This window comes from Oreochromis niloticus, linkage group LG22, assembly GCF_001858045.2.
Source record: "Oreochromis niloticus isolate F11D_XX linkage group LG22, O_niloticus_UMD_NMBU, whole genome shotgun sequence".
Classification (NCBI taxonomy): Eukaryota; Metazoa; Chordata; class Actinopteri; order Cichliformes; family Cichlidae; genus Oreochromis; species Oreochromis niloticus.
The window spans coordinates 31577517-31600549 of NC_031985.2; the positions used below are offsets into that span (position 1 = coordinate 31577517).

General features: G+C 38.0%; 1 protein-coding gene across 2 annotated transcripts in view; it reads right to left on the reverse strand.

Annotated features, from left to right (window-relative positions):
* Positions 1 to 238: 238 nt before the first annotated feature.
* Positions 239 to 23033, reverse strand: part of LOC100712274 (CMP-N-acetylneuraminate-beta-galactosamide-alpha-2,3-sialyltransferase 1) — an 89934-nt gene continuing 67139 nt past the window's right edge. The window contains exons 5-9 of one of the 2 annotated variants that reach the window (XR_002058040.2): positions 18580 to 18759; positions 12719 to 12764; positions 7163 to 7282; positions 4402 to 4633; positions 239 to 4251 (exon numbers count right to left, since the gene is read on the reverse strand). Coding sequence is in view for 1 of the 2 variants with exons in the window: in XM_019350880.2 (XP_019206425.1) it covers positions 4460 to 4633; positions 7163 to 7282; positions 12719 to 12764; positions 18580 to 18759 (520 nt within the window). In the remaining variant the exon portion in view is untranslated. Of the gene's footprint in view, positions 4634 to 7162; positions 7283 to 12718; positions 12765 to 18579; positions 18760 to 23033 lie in introns of both variants that reach the window. The other variant, XM_019350880.2, reaches the window with a different exon arrangement.

Consider the following 23033-nt stretch of genomic DNA (forward strand, 5'->3'; position numbering starts at 1 on the left):
AGATATAAGAAACCAGCTGAACTGTTGTAGGAATTTTCCAGCCTATTGTGTGTCAGATTGTGTGTTTAACAATTTTCTGTAAAACTAAATGAAGTCACCCATTCTTTTCATTGGAGCCTTTATTTTTGTCTTAGTGTTACGTACATCCATCTTCACAGCTAGTGTGTGTGTGAAGACTGAAACAACTGCACTACTTACAGTTTATTTAAACCATAAACAATGAATACAGTTTGAAAAGTGCCAGTTCATACCGACTGATACAATAACAAATGAAAACACGTTAATGCTGACCCACGTTTTTGTCCACTAGGTGGCAGTATTCCCTGCTCCCTGTATGACACATTCACACCACTGTTGTCTTCTGTGGCAGCTGAATGAATTCATGGTGACAGGAAAAACCAAATGGTGGTTTGTCTCCGTCCCGCTCGTGTGTGCGAGAATGAAGAAAAGACAACCGCCAGACAAATGTCTCTAATCTGTTACAAGGCACACGGAGCAAATCATAGCCTGTTACTGCAGCTAAGCCTAACTCCTGCATCATCTGAACAAGCACATCATTTCAGGTCAGATGTCTGTGAGTAAAAATAAGAAGGTGAGAGTTCAGCGTGATCAGCAAGCTAATAAAGTCTGGACAAAACAGCGCGACACCTCATCAAAAAGTGCAAAACATGTTGACATCTTACTGACAATAAATGAGACAGCTATACTGTGTGTACCAAGCATAAGAGTGTCAGATTTCCACAACAATACAGTACACTTTAACTGTAAGGCACTTTACACGTACTTTTCATTTACAAACTGTGTCACATAATACACCAAAAAATGTATACTACATCACTGATTTCAACGATAAGGCACCCCTGTATAGGCTGGTTCATATGTCAGGTGTTGATGATCAATGACAAAGAACCTGCTGTTTGTGTTACGCTGCAAACACTGAAAACCTCTCTGTCATTTTTCCATCACACCCACCGGCACAATCTCATTGATTGCTTTGCTATAACACAACTCTTAATCCACAGGTAGCTGCAGGTCTCCAGTAGAGTCCTTTTGGCCCAGCAGATTTAATAAAAGAAACAACAAATTCCAAACACCAAACTTTCCTACTTTCTAGAACAGAAACTTAGTTGGTCTTGGTATTCTACAATTTCAAATGTAGAATCTGCTGAAATTGTGAGTTACATTGAAACATCAAAGCTGACCCCCTTCACCTCAGCTCAATGAGAGAGCGAGAGAGAGCCACAGTGGTTGAGTGAGAGAGAGAGTGGCGATCACGGGAACAAATAAGAGCAATAAAACTATTTTCTGTTTCACCTCGGTTACATTTTACATATTAACACGCCCACACCGCCACATAAAGCAGCAGGAAGGTGCCACATTATGGTATTTTTAGTGAAAGCAGCTGAAGCACACGCTGCATCCTGTCTGATGTGGTCTCTGTGTTCTGAATATGTAGCTCAGGCCAGCCCTGTCAAAGAGATGGAAATAATTCATATAATTCATGAAAATTTCAAGAGATTTTTCATTACAGTCATCTCTCCTCATATGTACTGGGTACGAAACACTTAAATTGTGGGTAGAAAATTTAATTCTACAACTAGAGAAAACCAAAATGATTGAACTGGTGTCCTTTGAAGAAGTTGCTTCGAAAACAAAGACCGGGTCTGGGACTACTCAAAGATGGCAACGCAACGGCAATAAGATGGAGTTAGTCTGCTATCAGTTTGCAATTGAGTGGGGTCAAGTTAGCATTTAAATGCAGTCAGTTTTTGTTATTATGGTGATCAACTGTGTTAAACTGGTGAAAAATACAAATTTAATGCTGTCTGTATCCACAGAAATTCATATTAAACAGAAATTTACATTAACTGCTATAACCCAGCCAGAACCATGGATTTAAAATTGAGAAATCCCTCCACAAATAGTGATGTAGTTGCTGCATTATGGTCATTTAACTGCGAGATGACAGTGGCGCTCAGCAACTTTGCTTTTATATAAAGATATAATGAGATTATAATTTTGGTGGCAAGCAGTTGAGTTACAACAAGTTGTTGAGTGTTACACACTTAACCTTTAGGCAACCAGTTGTTCGTCCCAACTATTTGAAATCAGTCGCCAGTGTGAAAAAATTCAGTACAATCAATGACTGATTTTTCCTAGTCACAAGGAGGTTGTCATTCTATTGCTGTCTATGTGACTGAGACATATCTGAAAAAGCAAATGATAGAAGAAGTGGATACTGAAATGTAGCCCATGAGTACCAGCGTGCTAGCTCAGATTTGTGTGTCTACTTCTCAACCATCAGAGTCAAGAAACAGTCAGCAAAATGAGAAGAATAAGATTAAAAAGCTAAGTCTTATTTGTACCCTCAGTGCACAGTGAGCACAGAGAGTGACAACTAAGGAACTAGCTTACTGCATTTTTTAGTGTCACCGTGCTAATTCTGACTTGCTAGGAGATACATACTGGCGTCACAAAAAACACTATAGCCTCCAAATGTTCAGCAAAATAAGAAGAAAATAAGCTTAAGTGCGGGAAAATTAAGACACTGCATATATCAGCAGCTCTGTGAGACACAGGGGAACTTGGGCTCAATGCTGGCATGCTGAAATGCTCTTTATGATAATGCTAGCATTATTAGCACAAGCACAATGTTTAACATGTTCCCCATCATAGCTTAGCAGGTTAGACAGCTAACAATTGGTTCGCAAAACAAAGTGCATAACAAAATAAAATTAAAGTGTCAACCCTATGACTATCAGTTGAAAATTGTATTTATCTGATTGTTGTTTAGGTAGGGTGACCATATTTTAATTTCCAAAAAAGAGGACACTTGGCTCAGTCATGAAAAACTTGCCTAACAAAATATATTTAACATATTAAAACGATGCCTTCTCTGTGCGGTTAATGAATTGTGAAATACAATATGTCATGTAGGCTTTTACAAGTCAACAAGTGCAAAAAAAAAATAACTTAAAAACCTCTGAAATTAAATAATGGTACAGAAATAATACCTCATCTGCATAAGAAAAATTACCAGTACTGGGTTGGTCCGAGGGAAATGTCTTTTGCAGTTCGTCTGAAAAGATGCACTTGCGCTTTGGGATCTTTTAAACATCATTATAATGATAATATAATAGGCGCGTTGCTGCCCATCTGTGAGCGCAGAACAAGCGCTCACAAAGCAGCAGTTCAGGGATGACGTCACACATATGGGTCCTCTGTCGGAAAACCCGGACATTTTTATCAATCTCAAAAATGCCCCCGGACAGAATGTGAAAAGTGGACATGTCCGGGGAAAAGAGGACGGTTGGTCACCCTAGTTTAGGTATTTCAGTGTGGCTAAAAGTAGCAGCAAACCCAAAACCAGACTAGTACCTCTATCCCTTGGGGGCCTGAATACATTATTTTTTCACTACATATTTAAAACTCCATGCTTTTTGGTCTAATCATCTTTAGACTCTTTTTGATAGAGACTTCATTTTCTTTCTGGCATTGTGGCTTAAAAATGAAAAAAATGAAACAAAATGAAATATAACAACAAGTAAAAATATGACTATATGGTCACTGCAAAACTTAGTAAGTAGGGATGACAAAGTGTTTGACATTTGGACTGAACACTTAAGTATTTCCCATAGATGTGGCTGCAGTCCCGTGGGTTTTCTGTAAATGTCCCAATGTAGTAAAACCATTTCTTTGGGGTAGATTTTGGGTTCAATTTTAAGCACCCCTTTAGTGTCATTAAACTTTATTTTACAGCTGTAATCAGGGAAGCAAGTTAATAAATAGCTATTTAGTGAAAGTTGCACATGAAAAAATTGGTGGGTCTGACAAAAAACAGCAGAATTTCTCGCATGTCCATCGCTACAATGTAAAAAACCAGTGCCATATTGTGGAAATGCATTTTGATGTTAGGTCTGTAGGATTTTGCTTTAAATGCTTTTACATTTATTGGGGATCAATTTAAACTTAAACAGTTTGCAACAGAGGCAATTGAATGTCTATGCACACATTAACGGTAATTACGGCACTTGGTCTGATCATTAGCATACAAAGCTTTTGGCGGCCACAGTGCTGGACATCGTTATAGAGAAAAGCGACACATGGATTACACACATACTATGTAGTAGTACTTCAGCTTTTTATAATAACATGCTTATTAAAATACATCTTCGTCTCCCTTCTTCTATTGTCTGCTCAGTCTCCCGTGGCAGTGCTGATTTTGTCTTGTGGATGGCCTGTCCTCGTCCCCTGGTGTGACAATAGAAGTGACATTTGTTAAACAGCCACTTCAGTAAATGACAGGAAACTGGGCTGAGCAGAATAGTGAAAATGTCTTTGGAATCCGTAAAATAAAGAAATAAAACGAAAACAACATTTTTCTTTTGGTGGGTAACAAACATTAAAAGGCTGCTGAGGTTCATTTGGTGGTCATCCAGCTGCACATATGGGCTCGGTATCATCTGCCTTTAAACATTCGGATTTTGTGCTTGTCTGCCAGCAGCAGGGTGACATTATATTCGTAATCTCCATCGTGGACTCCTGTGTGTCGGAAAGCTCCGGCCAAATGGTTCTCCTCCCAGTAGTGGTGCCAGTTTCCATACTGGTCTGCACCGAATCCAAACACACTGACCTGGAAGAGACAAGGTTAATCACAGTGAGACAACCACATAAGCTCTTAGTGCATAATAACATACTTTGCAGTATCTCCAAAGTTCTCCAAATCCCTTTTTTAATCATCAACAGAGCAATCTTTGTTTCACAAGTCCAGTTGTGGAAGCATTTTGCAAACTTTGAAAGTAATGTTTTACAGAAATACACTCTGTAGTTTCACCACAGGAGGCCAGTGATATGTGATGAGATTTTGGTGACACTAGAAAACAATTTTGTTTCTACTACATATTTTTTTTTATTTAAAAAGAGAAATTGTTGTAATTTGTAGATGGTCTGGATGCACTCATCCCACAGCCTGTTACACAGAAACTGAATTCAATTTGGCTAGATCAGATGATGGCTCATTTTGATGAAAATTTGGTTCTAGCTCATTGTCTACACAAAATAGTTTGCTGTTGTCACTAATGATGCCATTTAACCAATACAAGCCTGATCAATTCAACAAGAGATGGAAACAATCTGAGGAGAAGAGGTAGAGCCAGGTCAAGAAAAGTAATTTCAGGTGAGCAACTGAATTTAAACACAACCTATTATTTTTATTTTTATTTTTAAAGAAGGAAGACATATATCAGCGATTGTCCATTTTTGTTTTTGCTTCATAGTTTTGTAGAATTCTAAGACATCAATATGAGGTTTAAAGGCCTGGGCTGCATCCCCTGAACACTGTGCTTTTCATTGTTTCATGTAGGGTGTACTGAAAGCTCAGTTCTGTTCTTATTTTTACTCTCTGTAAAAACACTGTGTGGTTCTGACCACAGATAAAACTGTTTGGATGGGTTTTTTAGGCTTTGCCAGAAGAGTCAAAGGTTTTGTGAATGTAGTTTGACAATTGGGTTTTGTTTACAGTTATGAGTTTAGTCAACATCTTTGCAGAAGTACTTCTGAACGCTACCAGATACTGATAGCAATGGTTGAAAACAGACTGTGGGATCAAGACACAGCTTTTGTGTCTTGACCCCTGTGAAGACTTTATGTCCTCAGTCACTCATTTTGGGTCATATTGAATAAAAAACGTCCTTCTTTTTATTGTTTTGTTCTTCAACACTGAACGTTTTCTATGAGGGCACATTCAAATCTTGCATTAAGAGATTTGAATGTGCAATCCAGTGTCAGTAATGAAAATGAAAGAATGGGATGCTCTCAGTGATTGTACGGCCAGTGTGTGGTGGCTCTTCAGACCAGTCGATCGGCCCAAAAGTGCATTGGCACACTGGAAATATGCCAGATTACCAGTGATGGTAGAAACGTTTATCTCGAGGCTTTAAATTGGTCTATGGTAGCCGTTTCTCTTCTACACTCTCTATGGGTATACTTAGTTAGGGATTCTTAATTACTACATCAATGCACATTGACATAGAGGCACTCAGCTTGTGGCACTGGTGAGGAATTAGCCCAGGTTGCTTTTATAGTGCTCTTCCATTGGTCTTTTTTTTTTTTGGTCTGGAGTTTCTCCTCTTTCTCTTGTCAATATGTCATAAATTTTCTATGGGGTTTAAGTTAGGCAAGCTGGCTCATCAATCAAGCACACTAAAACAACCTTGACAGTAGACCGTTTTGTAACAGTATTGGCTCTGTGAGGAGGTGCTAAGTCCAGCTGGAAAATTAAATTGGCATCTCCATGAAGCTTGGATTCCTTTCGGATTCTGTGCCTCTCCATTCTTACTCCAGACTTTGAGACAGTGACTTTCAAATGAAATGCTGAATGTCCTCATCTGAAGTCCAGTGTCCTCAACTGAAAAGAGGACACTGGACTACTGAACATAAATCTCCAACTTTCCATTGATGTGCCATGATATAGCACTTTGAAAACAGCCAGGCTTTTCAGCAATGACCTTCTGTGGTTTGCACTCTTTCTGTGGGGTGTTGATGATTGTCATCTGGACAGCTGTCAAGTCAGCAGTCTTCCCCACAATTGTGATTGTGTGTATTGAACTAAACCAGGAGATCCATGATGTTTCTAACACTTGAATACTAATTTACTTAAACTCAAAATGATATATTCTAATAATTTGAGATATTTTATTTTTGACTTCCATTACCTGTAAGCCATAATCATCAAAATTAAACCACAGAGGGTCTGAAATATCTCACTTTAGGTATATTAAATACTCTGATTTCTTGATATGTGCTGATATTGATATCTGTGTCTGTTCCTCAATCTTTGCCAGGTCACAACTCTATCATTTTACCTTGATGTAATTGAGTATGACATCACTGCAGGCTGAAATTATATGCAGTGTTTGGACTGTATTTCTAAAACAATCTGACATCTTAGAACACATCAGATAAACACACAAAACATATGGATACCAGGATGACAATTATTCGTAATGAAGTTTGAGGGTCAGACAAATTAGAGGACTATCCAAGGAAAAACAATAAATAAGGAACTGGCAGGGAAATATGGTAGAAACTTAAGGAAAATGGGGGTGTTGGCAGGAATGACTGAGTAGTCACATATGTTACCTATTAGAGTAGTTCTCCTTACCTCATCACATATGTGGACAGCGAGCAGCAAACTGAGGAAACCAGTCGAAGGATATCGTCCATGACTGTCAAGCCACGATTCGTAGACGTATTTGAAAAATGTTGGACTGTAAATCAACACCTGAAAAAGAGTGAGAAGAATTTCTACTCCTTTGTCATTTATCAAAATCAGGAAATGAAGAAATGTAAGTCACCAGTGCAGACTGCTTTTTAGATATTTGGTCTAGAGCAGATTGTGCAGGGCCCCAAATCGAATTCTTTATGGTACACTTCAGAAAAGTGGATAATGGTATAAACTTAGAGACATCAAAATAAAGCCAAGATGTGCCCAGAATGTGCTTTGTGTGTCCTTTCTAGGAAAATAAACCCTCTTACCACATCATGCTTTGTAAAGTGTAAAAGAAAATAAGATTCACTCTCCACTTCACCTTGATCACACAGCACACAAAATGCGTTTTTCTCTTGAATATTATAGAATCAATTGACGTCAGTAGCCACTGAAAAACAACCTGCTCTCATCTGTGTGATTAAAGAGCATTGACTTCAAGTTGAAAAGAGGACTTGTGTCTTCTATTCGATTTTCTAAAGATATTTTTAAAGAACTGGCATGACCTGTTAGCGTGCTACACGTGGTCCATGCTACACTCATGTGGCTGTAGTTGTTAGAAATGGTCTTGATTGCATTAAAAAAATGTTTTATTGCCACTGATCCTCTAATACAGTGCTGTGCATATTTGCAACTTTAAATATTTCAGATCATTAAACAATTTTAGGATTAGATAAAGATAACAGAGTAAAACCAAACAGCATTTTTTAAATGATGATTTTCATTTATTAATGGCCTTTGTGAGAAAGTAGTTGACCCCTAAAACTAAAAATTGCTTGTGGCACCCTTAGCAGCAAGAACTCCAATGAGTGTTTGCGAGGAGTCTTTTCACAGTCTTTTGTCGCACTCTTCCTTTTAGATTAGTCTTTATTCAGTCATACTAAAGAGTTTTCGTGCATGAACGGCCTGTATAAGGTCTTAATTAATCATCTGAATCAGATGTAAGTCTGGACTTTGACTAGGCCACTCCTAAATCTTCATTTTGGGTTGTTGTTTTTTGAGCCATGCAGATGACTTGCTGGTGTTTTTCGGATCATTGTCCTGCTGCATAATCAAGCCCCCGAGCTTCAGAGCTCAAACTGATGGGTGGACCATCTCCGTCAGAAATTTTCTGGTGAGCAGAATTCATGAATCCATCAATTTGGAAAGCTGTCCAGGTCTTGAAGCAGCAAACAACCTCAGACCATCACACTATCAACACCATGTTTGACTGTTGATATGATCTTCTTTTTATGAAATGCTTCTTTTTATGAAATGCTTTCTCCAAAAGATCATTCAGATGTTTTTCCTTGGAAATGTGAGATGAGCCTTTGTGTTGTTGTTTTTTTCCTCAGAAGTGATTCTCACCTTGGAAATCTCAGTTTTTTAGATGTTGTTCTGGGTTCTTTTGTGGACTCCTGGATTAGTCATTGATGTAATCTTGGAGTAATTTTCATAGGCTGGCCACTCCTGTTAAGGTTCGCCAGCGTTCCACCAAGTTTTCTCATTTGTGGTTCACTGGAGTCCTAAGCCATTAGAAATTACCTTTTAATTCTTTCCATGACTTTGTTTCTCAGCTGTTTCTTTATATCATGTCATAGTTTGTTGCTTTTTTAAGATCTTTTAGCCTAGTTTACTTTATCAGACTTAAGTTATTTCTTGATTCAACAGATCTGGCAGTAATGAGGCCTGGGTTTTGACTTGTGACATTTACCTTGTGAAATTACATCTTCACATAGAGCCAGGTACGTTTGGGTATTTTTTCCCCTTAAGAAATAAAATCATCATTAAAAAATACCGGCGGCTGCAAGTGCTACCCATCAGCTTCCAACAGATGCACCTATGGTTTCAATTTCAAAATCCTACATCACTTCAATGTTGAGTTATCCCATTCACAAGATTTTCAGAAAACTTGACCTCTGACCTTATCCTTTAGGTTGATGTCATTGAGATTCAAACTCGTCCAAAATTTTAAGAAGATGCACCTATGGTATCAATTTGAAAATCCTACCTCGCCCTGCTCGTGAGTTATTGCCAAGGCAGCCGGTCATGTAATGGCAATAACCCATAGCTGCCTTTCATAGCTGAGGGTTAAAAACTGCATTCTATTTTTTGACTAGTTATAGTTGAATAATATTGTAATTTGTTTGATGAGATGAAACTTTTAAATGTGACGATTATTTAAAAAAATATGCAATCGGGAAGTGGGCAATTACCTCAAAGCACTGAACTATTGAAATGTTTGCAGTGAAGACCACCGCATGTGATTCACATCATTTTCATACACAATAAACCACTCCATGACCCTTTCTGACCGGTGGATGAGTGCACTGTCATCACTGCAGCCATTCTGTTATAGTTTGGAGGGCTTTGGACCCAAAAGCTTTACAAGCAGGCAGAAACTCTACAGGCAGGCAGGTTTAACTAAAGGCTCACCTTCAATGGTGGAAAACTGTCCAAAAATCCAGAGAAACAGAATACATAACAGAGTCAAACACATAAAAACAAACAACAGTGAGATAAACAGACATTGCGACAAACACAAAGGGCAACTAAAGCTATTAAAAACACAACAGACTAATCAGGTGAAAAGAGAGCAGTTGGCTGGACAGACGGAATAAGGCACAGACGGACGTAATGTAAGGCACAAGGAGCAAAACACTACCAAAACAAAACAGGAGCTATAATAAGAAACACCTGGCGCAGGGATGGAGATTTGACAACAAATTAATGGGAAACACCAGGGAGGCAGAAAACCTGAAACCTAAGGAAATGATCTATACAACATAACTATGATCAAAGAAGACTAGATCAGAAAACAAAAGGTAAGAAAACCTAAATATAAAACTGAGGCTACAAGGAAAATATTGTTAAATAAAAAATAAAACCCAAAACTCAGAATACACGAAATCAAACAGTAAATGCCAAAACCCAGGGTCCGTGACACATTCACATCAGGAGAGAAATGATTCATTGCATTTCATAAAAATTCAAGTAATCACTCAAAACTTTGTATTGATTTGCAGTGACTCTAACCCTGCCGGGGTTCTTACAACGGCAGTCTAATTTTGTGAAGTGAACAGAAAAATAACCGATTCCACCTTTACTTTATACACAGTTCAAGTTATACTAAAATATGGCACAAACATTTCAATGTCAGTACTTTTATTATAAAATATTTATGCATTCTAATCCTCCTGATCATTTTCTAAAACCTTTAAAGCCTGAACCATGAAACAACTGCCAGAAAATTCAAATAAATCTGCATTTATAAGTTTTAGTTTGTATAATTTTTGCTACATCTGGCATTTCTGTGCAATTTTTTTTCCAACAATATCTTTATTATTTTTACATTTTAGTGACTTGCAAACAGTCCAACACTCTAAATACTACATGAACATACACTCCTCTCAGACAGCAAAAAACCCCCCCAAAAAGTCATCAGATTTATCACTCCGTTAAAGGCCTAAATTTGTCATTATCCCAAATCAAATGTCATTGTCCTCAGTCCTCGTCCTCCTCAGTTAATACAAATCCTTCTACAAAATTCACAAAAGGCCTCCATACCTTCTCAAAAACATCCAATTTCCTTTTCAGTATACATGTTATTCGCTCCAATGGCAAAGCCACCATCATTTGTTTTATCCACTGTGTGATACTCGGTTCCCTTGTTTTTTTCCATTTTAGTGCAATTAATCTTTTTGCTTGTAACAAACCCATATCAATAAACATTCTGTCACTTTTTGTGTACCTCATGTTTTCTGGGTACAATCCCAAAATAAGGAAGCCAGGATCCAAAACAACCTCTTTGGATAATATTTGTTTCATAGTTTGTGTTACTGCAACCCAAAAGGATCCTATCTTCCTGCAATCCCAAATACAATGCCAAAAATTACCTTTATCTTCATTACATTTATTACAAGTGTCTGGAATATTAGAGTTGTACTTATTTAATTTTTCCGGAGTAATATATATTCGCATTAACCATTTGTATTTCAACAACCTTAGTCTAGAATTAATTGTTTGTTTATGAGCTTTTGTGCAAACCAGTTCCCACTGTTCCATGGATATGTCCTTTTTTAAATCATTTTTCCAGGCGTTCAACCTTCCTAACGAATTTTCAGATGTTTTGGACCTAATTAATTTATATATTTCTGATATTGCCCCTTTTTTTGAACTGCTTTTCCTAATTATGTCTTCCAATTCTGATTTTGGTGGTTTGGTGCAGGTATTATTTTGATTTGCTCGAATGTAACTTCTAATTTGAAGATATTTGAAAAATCGCTTTCTGTCTATATTATATTTATGTCTAAGCATATCGAAGGACATTTCTGTGCAATTTACGGCTCACAGTTAGTTTATCTTAAATCAACAAAAACATATAAGGAAATTAAAGTTATGGTTAAAAATAATCACACTGATGACGCAGAGGCCTCAAAAACTCATGTAGCAAATGTGATACACTTGGCATTACTGTTGCTAATGTCAAGAAATGTAACATGTTGTCTCACAAATGGTTAAAAAATATATATGAAGGAGTTAAAAAATGTCAAAATCACTCTCCTTTGAACAAGGAGGTCACAAACAAGAGCTTGCATTGCAAGAGGGACTGAAATTACAGCGCAAACCTCAACACGCTACAGAGTGACTGATGACTGATCACCGGCGTGATGGGAAATAAGGGCCGCTGCTGTAGCCTACATTTATTATATTTCGGCAGACACCTCACATCTGGAATGACTTATTCATTACAACAGCTGAATACAGTTATGAGTTTGGCATCAAGTCTCAGAGCTCATCAGTCCCTGCAAATATGATACAGATACAAATTTGGGAGAGATGAGTAAAAATTCCCCAGGAGCCTGGAGGTGAATGCTGGGAAGCTGGTGGAAGGGTTGAACATGTGAACATGAAAAATTCTGCGGCTTTAATAGACGGCCAAATTGATACGGTGTGTTTGAAGTGGAAACTGTCAGAGTGCAGCTCTCGACAAGCTCGCAAGCCTTGCTCCATTAGTGGGAGGGTTCATAACCACTCCACAGGCTCTCCTGTGCTGTCGTATGTTCCAAATAAATTATTGGTTTTGGAACTATTTTGTTTAATGCGTGGAAATTTTTTTTTAATGCGTTACTCTCATATGTTCACCCATGTACTCATCTACTTGTTGAGAACTTGGTGAAGGATGACTCATCTGGCCTTCAAGCATGTTCTTACTGGCAGTCTGATCACGTTATCACTGAGATTCTCACTTGACTGAGGGAGAATTGCCCTTCTGTTTTTCCTTTTATATCACACTGATGCATAAGAATAACTCAGTTGGCTTCAGTGCAGCTGTTTCTATTAAAACACTATCCAGGTGAGCGGTTTGTTTTTAAGTGAATCTCCAACAGTGAACCCTCTTTAAAAGTCATTTACCCATTTTCCTCTTGAAACAACGGCGCCTACTGATGCTGTAATAAAATCATAACTCACCTTATCTTTGTTTGCCTTTATCCTGGACATCACAGGTAAATATGTGCTGTAAGACAAGAAAAATTACAGGAGTTTAGACCGTTGAATTCTCTAAAGCAGAGTTGTCAAACATAAGGCCCTGGGGCCAGAATTGGCCCAACAAAGACTCCAACCCAGCTAGCCGGAGTGCTTTGGAAAATGTTAAGGACGGCATAAATTTTGGATTTCTAACTTTACTTTCATAAATTTGAAATCTCTTCTTACTAATAAAAACTTCTCTCATGACCATAACAACCAAAGTCCTACTATAACAAAGTGAGTTTTCACAATCGTTGAAACAAAATTTGTTAAAAAATATAAACTTTCAGTTTTGTTCTTACAGGACAGTCTGGAGTTACCAGAACTCCTTCTGTAATTTTACACATTCATTTCTAACAATTTAAGCCCAAATCACGTATTACAGAAACATTTCTCTGTCATGTACAAAAACATACTTTTGCATGTATTTTCCTTATATTAAGAAAATATTAATCTTCAGGATTAAACGTACAAATAAACTTCTCTATACTGACAAAAAAGGGACTTTAGCTGGTCCAGCCCACTTGAGATCAAAGTGGGCTGTATGTGGCCAATAATGTAAAATGAGTTTGACACCCCAGTGCTGAAATGTTCTGCTGAACACCATCCAGCAGATTACATGTTTGTAATGAAATGCCACTGATGATGTATAAAAATGAATGCCCAGTGTCCCTCCTCACCTGTATCAGGCAAAGTAATTAAAACCGCATGAACAGAGTTTGCAGTCATTACAGTGACAAATGCTCACTGTCACCCTCTTTTTTTGCATCGTTCACCACATCAGAGCTGTTAGTGACAACACATGATTTTTAAATAGAGGTGTGTGTGCAGTGCTGTGAGGTGGCTGCATTTAGGCTCTGTGGATTGTAGCGCATCACAAATGGAAACAGAGACACATGCAAAAAAATGTGACTCTCTACTTTCCTAAATAAAGAAGCTAAGAAACTACACTCCATGGGAATTCCACACCCTGTCTGTGCATATGTTCACACTGCATGATAAACTACTAGGCTCAAATGAAAAGTAAATACACGGCAAACTACAATAAAGATGTTTAATTAGAAATAAGGTTTATCAAGTTGGTGGCCTCAGAGGCGGCATGTAGGGTATTTTTCAGGAGAGAATTTTTTTGGCAACCCTCAGATCTATTTTTCATAAAGAACCAAAGGAAAATGCAGCAAAATGATGAAAGAAAAAAACGTTTACCCTCTACTTGAACATAGTGGAAATCTGTTAAACTTATTAAATGGTAAAAAAAATAGGAATAACATACATTCTTTTGAATAAGGTAACACAAACTCATGGCCTTCGTAAAGTAATTGTGCTTACATGTTTAGTCACCCACCCTAGCTGTCAGAAAAACCAAATGTCAAAAAAAAATGTGTCTCATTTAAAGAAAGAACAGAGAACAGAGAAAAGTGTTTCCAGGAATTCAAGTGGGCACAGTGGGGGCAAAGACCCAGTCAAGAGGAGCCTGTCTCACAGATCCTCTTTAAGATTCACATACGCAAAGCAAATTCAATTCAATTCAATTTAATTCATCTAGCACAAAATGACAGCAACAGCTGCCTTGAAGCAGCATTAGGCAGAGACCCTAGAACAATACTGAGAAACCCCCCAACAATCAAACAGCTTCCTTTGAACAAGCACTTGGTGACAGCGGGAAGGAAAAACTCCCTTTTAACAGGAAGAAACCTCGTGCTCAGGGATGGGCAGCCATCTGCTGCGAACACTATGAAGGTGGGAATCAACTTTTCAAGCCTTAAAAAACACAGTTTTTCATGGACCCAACAGATTTCTGTGCATATCATATTGTTAGTTATACTTAAAACTCAGCATATACCAATTTAAATTTTTTACAGTTACAATATGATACAGATTCATTGGTTCATGGTGTTATAACAATGTTGTTGAATAAACTATACTCCCCACTTTCAACTTTCTTCTGTAGAAATAAAATGTATAAAATCCTTCCAGGAATATATATATTTACTGAACTGATTTTAATAAATAAAATAATTTTAAAAAATAATAAAAATAAATGACAAGATTAAAATAAACAAAATCAACATTTATTTGCACTCCAATCTAATTAGAGCTCTTTTTTGCAGACACGAAACGCCTCCAGTTTGCTGACTCTTTTGTGGTTAGCTTTCTCTAGGATATGCTAGGTCTTCCAGTAGTAATTGATCCACAAAGTGGCACAACTTAGCTTTACAAAGTTCCAACTAAAGAAACCTTAAAAAAACCCTCTTTAAACAATGTCCTTTTGACTAACGAGACCAATGTGGCGATGTGTAGTTATCATGCACAGCATCATATTTGGCAAAAACCAAAAACAGGATATCAGCACAAACACTTGTTTTGCAGCCACAGGACATGGGCACCTTGCAATCATGGAGTTGACCATGAATGCCACTGTATACCAAAGTATTCTGAGGTGAAACTATCTGACAGCTAAAGCTTGGCTAAAACTGGGTGATGCAACAGGACAATGATCCCAAGCAGAAACATCAAATCTAAAGAATGACTGAAAAAGAAAAGAAAAGACGCCGGTGTTGCAGAGGCCCAGTCAGAGTCCAGACCTCAGTCTGATTGAAATGCTGTGTTGGCCCTTTAACAGAGGTTTGATGGTTCTACAAGCTATAGAAGTCTCCTTAATTTTTCACAGGACTGCACATGACAACTTGTTTTCAGGCCCTTCTGGTTCTTTTATTTAACTACAGGCTGGTATGCAGATTTGTTAGATTTCATTTTTTGTGTGTGCACAGCAAGGTTTGTTCCTATCCAGAAACAGAAAGCCATATGTCCATTTAACTAGTTCTGTCCTTTCAAAGCCCCATTTAATTTAACAAGCTTAGAAAATGTAAAACAATATAAATAACTGATAATAACTCATATCTCCCAGTTAAGATCTATTGGCTGTTGGGTTAATGCTGACATTACTCTCAGTAAAGTGAAATTTAATGATGCAGAATGATTGCTTTGGCAGAGTTGGAAGACAACTGCATATTTATGGGCAACATTTGTTTGGCTATTTGCACCATCTAACATGCTGGTGTGATTGAGTTATTGGCAGTGGCATTAATTGGCGGTGACTTCATTTTTTTCCTGGATGTCCAGTAATCAAGCTAATGATTATGGGTCACTGGGGGTGAAACAACTGAAGGTGAAATTTACTGGAAAATTTGAAAGTGAGTGATTATCCTTGTTATGGCTATGTGACAAACAGCAATATTGAGCAAGTCTGATTGCTGTGACAATCTGGTATTTGAAGGGTGTAAATGAATCTGGGAATGCTGCACATGAAGTACGCCTGATTATGCATTTGGGGCGTTTAAATTTCTATGCCAGTGAAAGTTTTTGAGCTGATTCCAGTGACAAATGAGATGGTAAATGAAGCAAATCACATCCAACTCAGAATAAAAGAGAATCTTTTTAGTTTTGCCCAATGATGACATTCTGGGGAAAATGTTATATCAGGAAACAATGATTCAGTAGCTTAATGTTTTGAATCTAGAATTTGTATTAATTTAGAAATAATAATGTAGTGTAAGAATGACATTTCATTCCTGAAAGAAATTCCAAAACAAATTGGGGCTTTAGAAACACTCATTAATGACTGGACAGAAACATTCATAGTGATAGCAGAGGAAACTTTATATGACATGAAAAAACATAAAACTAAGTGAAGAAAATGGTTTTATTAGACAAATATGAAGGCTTGCAATATCTGTGTTTGTGCATTTCACATAAATGGACCTAGAACCTACAGTTAGGTTCACAAGTTTTTGGGTAATTACACAATTTTGTAATTTTACCGTCACAGTAGATTTTAAATGAAGTAATGAAGATGTCAAATGCAGACTTTCAGCTTTAACTCAAGGGATTGTATATGTTTTGTGTGATATATTTGTAATATTTACAGATATATTGTGTGTGGGTTTAAGATGCTAGCAGGCAGGGCATACATGAAACGCCATAACCAAGTGGCCGGCATAGTATACAGAAATATCTGTGCCAAGTATGGCCTGGAAATCCCGAGGTCAAAATAGGACAAGCCCCCTAGGGTGGTTGAGAATGACCGAGCTAAGATCCTGTGGGACTTCCAGATAAAGACAGACAAACTGAGATGACTAACCAACTGGACATAGTAGTGGTGGACAAGCAGAGGAAGACAGCCGTAGTGATAGATGTAGCGATACTGAATGATAGCAACATCGGGAAAAAGGAACATGAGACGCTAAAGAAATACCAAGGGCTGAGAGAAGAGAGGGTTTTCAAGTTTAAATGGCTTTTTTTAAAGGTCATGCCAATGCATCTCAACCTGATTTTTTTTCCAGACTTTGTTCCTTTTCTTCTCCATATCTTATTCTTTCCACCGTTCTGGTAGAGGTTAGCCTTGATTTCATTTGTCTAAATATTCTTTTTAGAACTGTGGAGGCTCTTTTAGATGTTCTTTTGATATGATAATCTCACTTTATATGATCTGAAGTTCATTTAATATGCTACATGAAACCTGTGTGGAAAAACATTTTTCTTGTCTAGATACACAATAAAAATAGACTAACTGAACTCTGTGTAACTATTGAGAATTAAACTCTATTTGACCTCATGGCTATGCTTACATGTTGGCACCGCCACAGTATGCTGTCATACAGTCAGCAGGCAGAACACAGTGGGAGTAGATGGGATGTGTTGTGTAGCAGGCATGCTGGAAAGGTCAAGCTGTGCCTGATACGTTTGCCATGAGTGAAGATTCATGGTGTAGCCAGCATATCAATCCTTGTATATTGTGTATGCTTGTGATACATGACACGAGTTTTACTTTAAATAACAAAGACAAGAGTCGGTGGCTCTTTGTTCTATATAAGTGAGGGCCCAGGAGAGGCCAGATTATTCTGTCTTTTTTCGCCGTTGGAGCATGTGCTTATGGGAAACACTCTGGGGACACTTTTGCTTCTTTGTCTAATGACTCTGCTCTTTTTGTAGAAGCTCAACAATCAGTTTTGCAACAAACTCTGTTTTTTCCCAGAGGTTCTTTTTTGAGTGTTTTCACTAGACTAAAAAATTAGATTCCAAAAGTGATCGGCCAGAGAAAGATTATCATTTTGGCTCCGGATTTTTAACACACTTTTGTGCTAATTATATATAAAATTTTTTTTACCAATGATCTGTGTTTATGTTGATGAATGCTTCACAGTAATTAAATTATTATAAATACATTGTGATCGGTCTAGAATTAATATAGTTCAAAATGAAAAAATATCTGGAATATCTGGAAAACCTGTGACATCTACTGTTACAGTTCTAAATTCTGGATAAGTTTGCATCAACTGGCCTTTTTATTATCTTTGAGTTTGTCTGCAACAGACTGGTGACATGTCCAAGGGCAGTTGTGGGCAGTGCAATACTTTGAAAACCCAACAGTCACTTTAGACCTTTTTAACAACAAGCTACCTATTTAAGCTGGGCATACACCGTGCGATTCTTTGCCCATTTTGGGATGATTTTTCACTCGTGTGACCTGCTAAATAGTGAATATGTTGCTGTTAAATTTGGCAGCAATTTGGTGGTGAACAGATGGAGCCTGTCCACCGCCTACAGGTGGAAACAGTAAAGATGAGAGCGCTGAGAATGAATTTAAACAAGTTGCTGCCCATAATATAAAATTAGTGAGAAGAATGACATTATGTTACAAGTCTCTGTGGGTTCTTCACTGACAGTATTTCACATTATGTATCAATATTTAATCCATTTTGAATGTGGAAATATAGATGAGCGCAGCTTTAATGCTCACTTACTGTTTAATAGTGCCAGTGGTCAGAGCACTAATAATCCACTGCAGATCCAGAGTCTTGAACGGGATCAGCACCAGACTAGTAATATTGTCCAGGTCTATGGCACTTTCTGGATACATGACATGATGAGTTGTTCTGCTGCCCACATCTTCCTCAAAACCAGTGGTGGGAGCCTGGTTCATTCTGCAGAAACAGATGAAGAAGACTTTTCTGAGTTATTTGTCAAACATTCTCTTTCTACTTTTGTTCTTTTGCCATCTTTGTCTTTTATTGGACAGTTCAAAGTGAGTTTTATTTCACCCACATGTTACAAAGATGGAAACCATTTGGCTGCTGTTATGCGAATCCCTATAATCTTCAAAGGGTCTGTCTTATAGACCATGTGTTTAATTATCGAGATTCTCTCATGTCACCCAAACCACATGTCGCTGAGTCATACAAAACCAGCCATGATTGTGAGAGACAAAGACAACAATAAAAAGCGCAATTTGTCCTGCTCTCCCATTTTTGGGCATCCAGACAGTAATTTTGAGATCAACAATTACCACCTGGCAAACTAGGCGAAACATCCCTTTCATTTTGTCAAACAATACTCTCTTAAACTGGAGCGGTAATTGGCAGGAACATAGCTTGACACTGGCAGTTGGTTTTGGTCAATGGCAGAAAGTGACACAGAGGAGAGAGAAATCATGAAGCTGACCTCCCTTGTAACTAGCATCACCTTTCTGAGCACTCTGGTCTGGGCAATATCATCTTCCTCATTACTGACTCTGGGGTGACAGAGATGTGATATTTTCAGACTGCTTCTTGAATCATTTTGACTCCTGACAGACTGATTGTTTTTTTTCTTTTTGCTGCAGCTAGTTATGGTTGACAAAAATGTTTGGGTTATTTGATGTTGCAACTTTTCATTTAAAATGATCTTGCACAAATTGAAACAGTGACAGTCTGGGTATAAAAGTAAAATTTAAGAAAGTGGTTGCAGCATCTGGAAAATATTTCCCTAGCAGATGATTGTTACTTTACTTCTAGTTGGTGCTGAAATGCTTGGCCCAGGTCTTAAGATATTGTATTATTTTTAATTTTAGACCAGACATGGTTGCTGAATATTTCAATTCTCCAGTGAATTTAAGTATTTGAACATACAAAAATTGGAAATTCTCTTTTTTTCCCTCAGAAAACCTTCTTTTAAAATTTCATAAACTTATTTTTAATTTGATATTTCAAATGAATTAGATCCTTAAATATCCATCCATCCATCCATCCATAGCAACTTATCTGGTGCTAGGTCACAGAAGCAGCACATAAGCCTCCCCTTCACCTCAAACAGCTTATCTGGGGTCCATCCCAGGGCTCTTCCCAGTAGGACATGCCGAGAACACCTCACCCAGAGGTGCCCAGTTGGCATCCTGCCTAAACCAGCTGGCTCCTATCGATGTGGAGGAGTAGCAGCTCTACTCTGAGCCCTTTTCAATTGACTTCACTCCTGCCTGTAAGGAAGGGTCCAGCCAAAGAATTCCACAGTCAGGACGGCAACAGCATTGTTTCCCCTGAATCTGAGTTTCAACTAATGGGTTGACTCTCTTCTCCAGTATACTAGCAACAACCTTTTTTCCTTCCCACTGTCGCCAAGTGTTTGCTTAAAGGTGGCTGTTTGACTGCTGGGTTTGCTTTGTGTTATTGTAGGATGAGGTGATTGTTGTTGTGATTCGGCACTATTATCTAAAACTGAATTGAACCGATTTGAAACAACCCCCTTTATTTATAGTACTGTATCACCTCAGGGCCTGTCTTTGTCCTGTCGTCATCCACTCACCCCAGCCGGTTGAGGCAGATGGCTGCCTGTCCCTGAGCCTGGTTTTGCTGTTAAAAGGGAGTTTTTCTTTCCCACTGTTGCCATAGTGCCTGCTCATACAGGGTTATATGATTGATAGGATATTCTCTGTTTCCTTGGCAATATTGTAGAGTTTTTACCTTACAATATAAAGGGCTTTGAGGCAACTGTTGTTGTGATTTGGTACTATATACATAAAAAATGAATTGAACTGAATTGAATTGCCTGTGTCCTTGTCTCGTAAAAAAAACTCAACTTACAGGCAGCAAGCTGGAGGATAAATACTTTGGTTTTTACTCACACACACACACACACACACACACACACACACACACACACACACACAAAAAAAAATACTATGAGAATGCTGGATGATTATGCTACACGTGGGAAACGTTTAGTAATGAGGTCAGCCAGTGTTTAAGTAGTTTCTAAAGCCCAAAAGCTCGGGCGTCAGGCTGCTCTAAAAATTCAGTTTTTAGCTTTCACCTTTTAATGTGTAAGATGTAAATTAGAATAGATTTGGTGGTCTCAGAGAGCTTGGGGTGGGATCATCAAAGGCACCACACACATACCATTAGATCATCTGTTTACATCAGGGAGCCAATCAGAAGAAAGTTCAGCTAAAATGGTTCGTTCTAAACAATGGATAAACTGAGGGGCTGCACCGAGAACCTGAGCGAGCATCAATGAGAATAATTCTGAACTGTTATTCGTGCAAAGCCATTGAGTCTAAGAATAAAGAATATGTAGCTGTAACTGTAAATATGTAATTGAACCATTAAGCCTTTTTTAAAAAAGCATCAAACATTAAACGAGCTCATGAAAACGAAGACAGTGTTAATGCAACAGATGACAAAAGTAGCTGTGAAGCGGTAGGAATGGCAGTTACTCACAGAGGAGAGTGCTGTGTTACTAGTAATAAAGCTGCGGCACCAGATGTGACTGCGGTTATTAACAACACACCACTGAATATTATGATACTGCATCATCAGCTGCAGGAGTTTCTGGAAAAGCATTTAAACTACAAAAGATAATATCTGCGTTCATATTAATACATCTACAGAACTCAGAAGAAAACTGTTTAGCCTACTTTATACCTGACGCGACAGAAGAAGCATTGGTTTATTTTCTTTTTGTAAGTAATGGTATTATTTCAGGGAAAAAAAAACCAGTCAGGTTTCAACAGCTGTTTGGTAGTCCTTTGTTACTTTGATGAGGTTCATGTATAACAAACTAGGTTTATGGCTCTGACTGAGCTCAAACTGCACAGTATGGAAGAAGAGAAGCGCTGATGATAGGCTTTATGGTGCAATATGTCACTAGAAAAAAGCACTTTTTGACAGGACTACTTTGGTAGATTTCTTCCTTAATGGTAACTGCAGCATCTGGGAGTTTTAAAATTGCCCTACAAATGGATGCATCCCGTCGAGAGCAGATGAAAAAGTATGCCGAAGAGGGCCAAGCAACACCATATTATATATCAAATAGTAAAATGTGAAGACTTCATCACCCTTGCAGTGCATTCAGATATATTCTTCATCTGCACCACATTACTTTGTGTTAGTACCTAAAGGTAACATTAGCTTTTCTTAGCCCTTAATTTACATCCCCGCTATTATGTAGGTGTTTGGGAGACAACTGGAATCAAGATTAAGCTTTAATAGAATTCGATGCAGATAATGTTCCTTTTCCACTGACACACAATAGGAAAACAGACCCTGCTCCATCTTCTATTTCCCAGAAATAACCCCAACAGCAAACTATATCTAATTTAACATCTTACAAAACCAGTGCAGGCACTGTGAGGCACTTTTCTATCATCTTTTCTCTCAATAGTAGAAAATTGCTACTCATTTTAAATAAAAGAATGGATGAGATTTTTGTGTGTGTTGGTCTGAAGACCTGCTGTGCACATAGAAAAGATGTGTACAGATGCAAAAGATAGACGTAACCACTGGTGACATTACTCACTGCTTTGTAGACTTGTTAACGTTTTGGCTGCCACTGTGTCGGTTTTTTTAGCACTTCTGTGTTAGCTTCATTTTTCAGCCTCTGCATACATCTTGCCACGCCTCTCTACAGAGGTCAGTGCTACATGAATGCAAATGTGTAAGGGCACACAACAAGCCACCTTATTGTGGGCTGCTTGCTCACTTAATGTTGTGGCGTGCGTGTGGAGTCAGCTGTGTTAAGGAAGCAAATATATCTTCTGTGCTAATCAATATTCAACTTATGCTTCAACTACCCCTTTGGCACTGGAAATTTGCACCAGATGGGCTTGAAACAAACCAAAGCAGATGTATTGGGCCTTTGAAAAGCCCATCTCATGCACAGGAAACCAACAAATACCCAGGAAAAGGCAGAAGACATCAATGCGCAACGAAGCCTAAAAAACATATTTAATGGCTGTGTCTGATATTTTGTTGAACCAATCAAACAATAGTTAATATTCAGATCCTGAAGCAACTCTATGTTGCTTTAGGATGGATAGATTCAGGAAATTATAAAATGGTAACAGTGTTTTAAGGGAATGCATAAAAACAGGACACATCACTTATTCTCAGTGAAGGGAGGAAAATCAGAGAGGAAATCTTTTTATTGATGACAGATATCTCAAGTG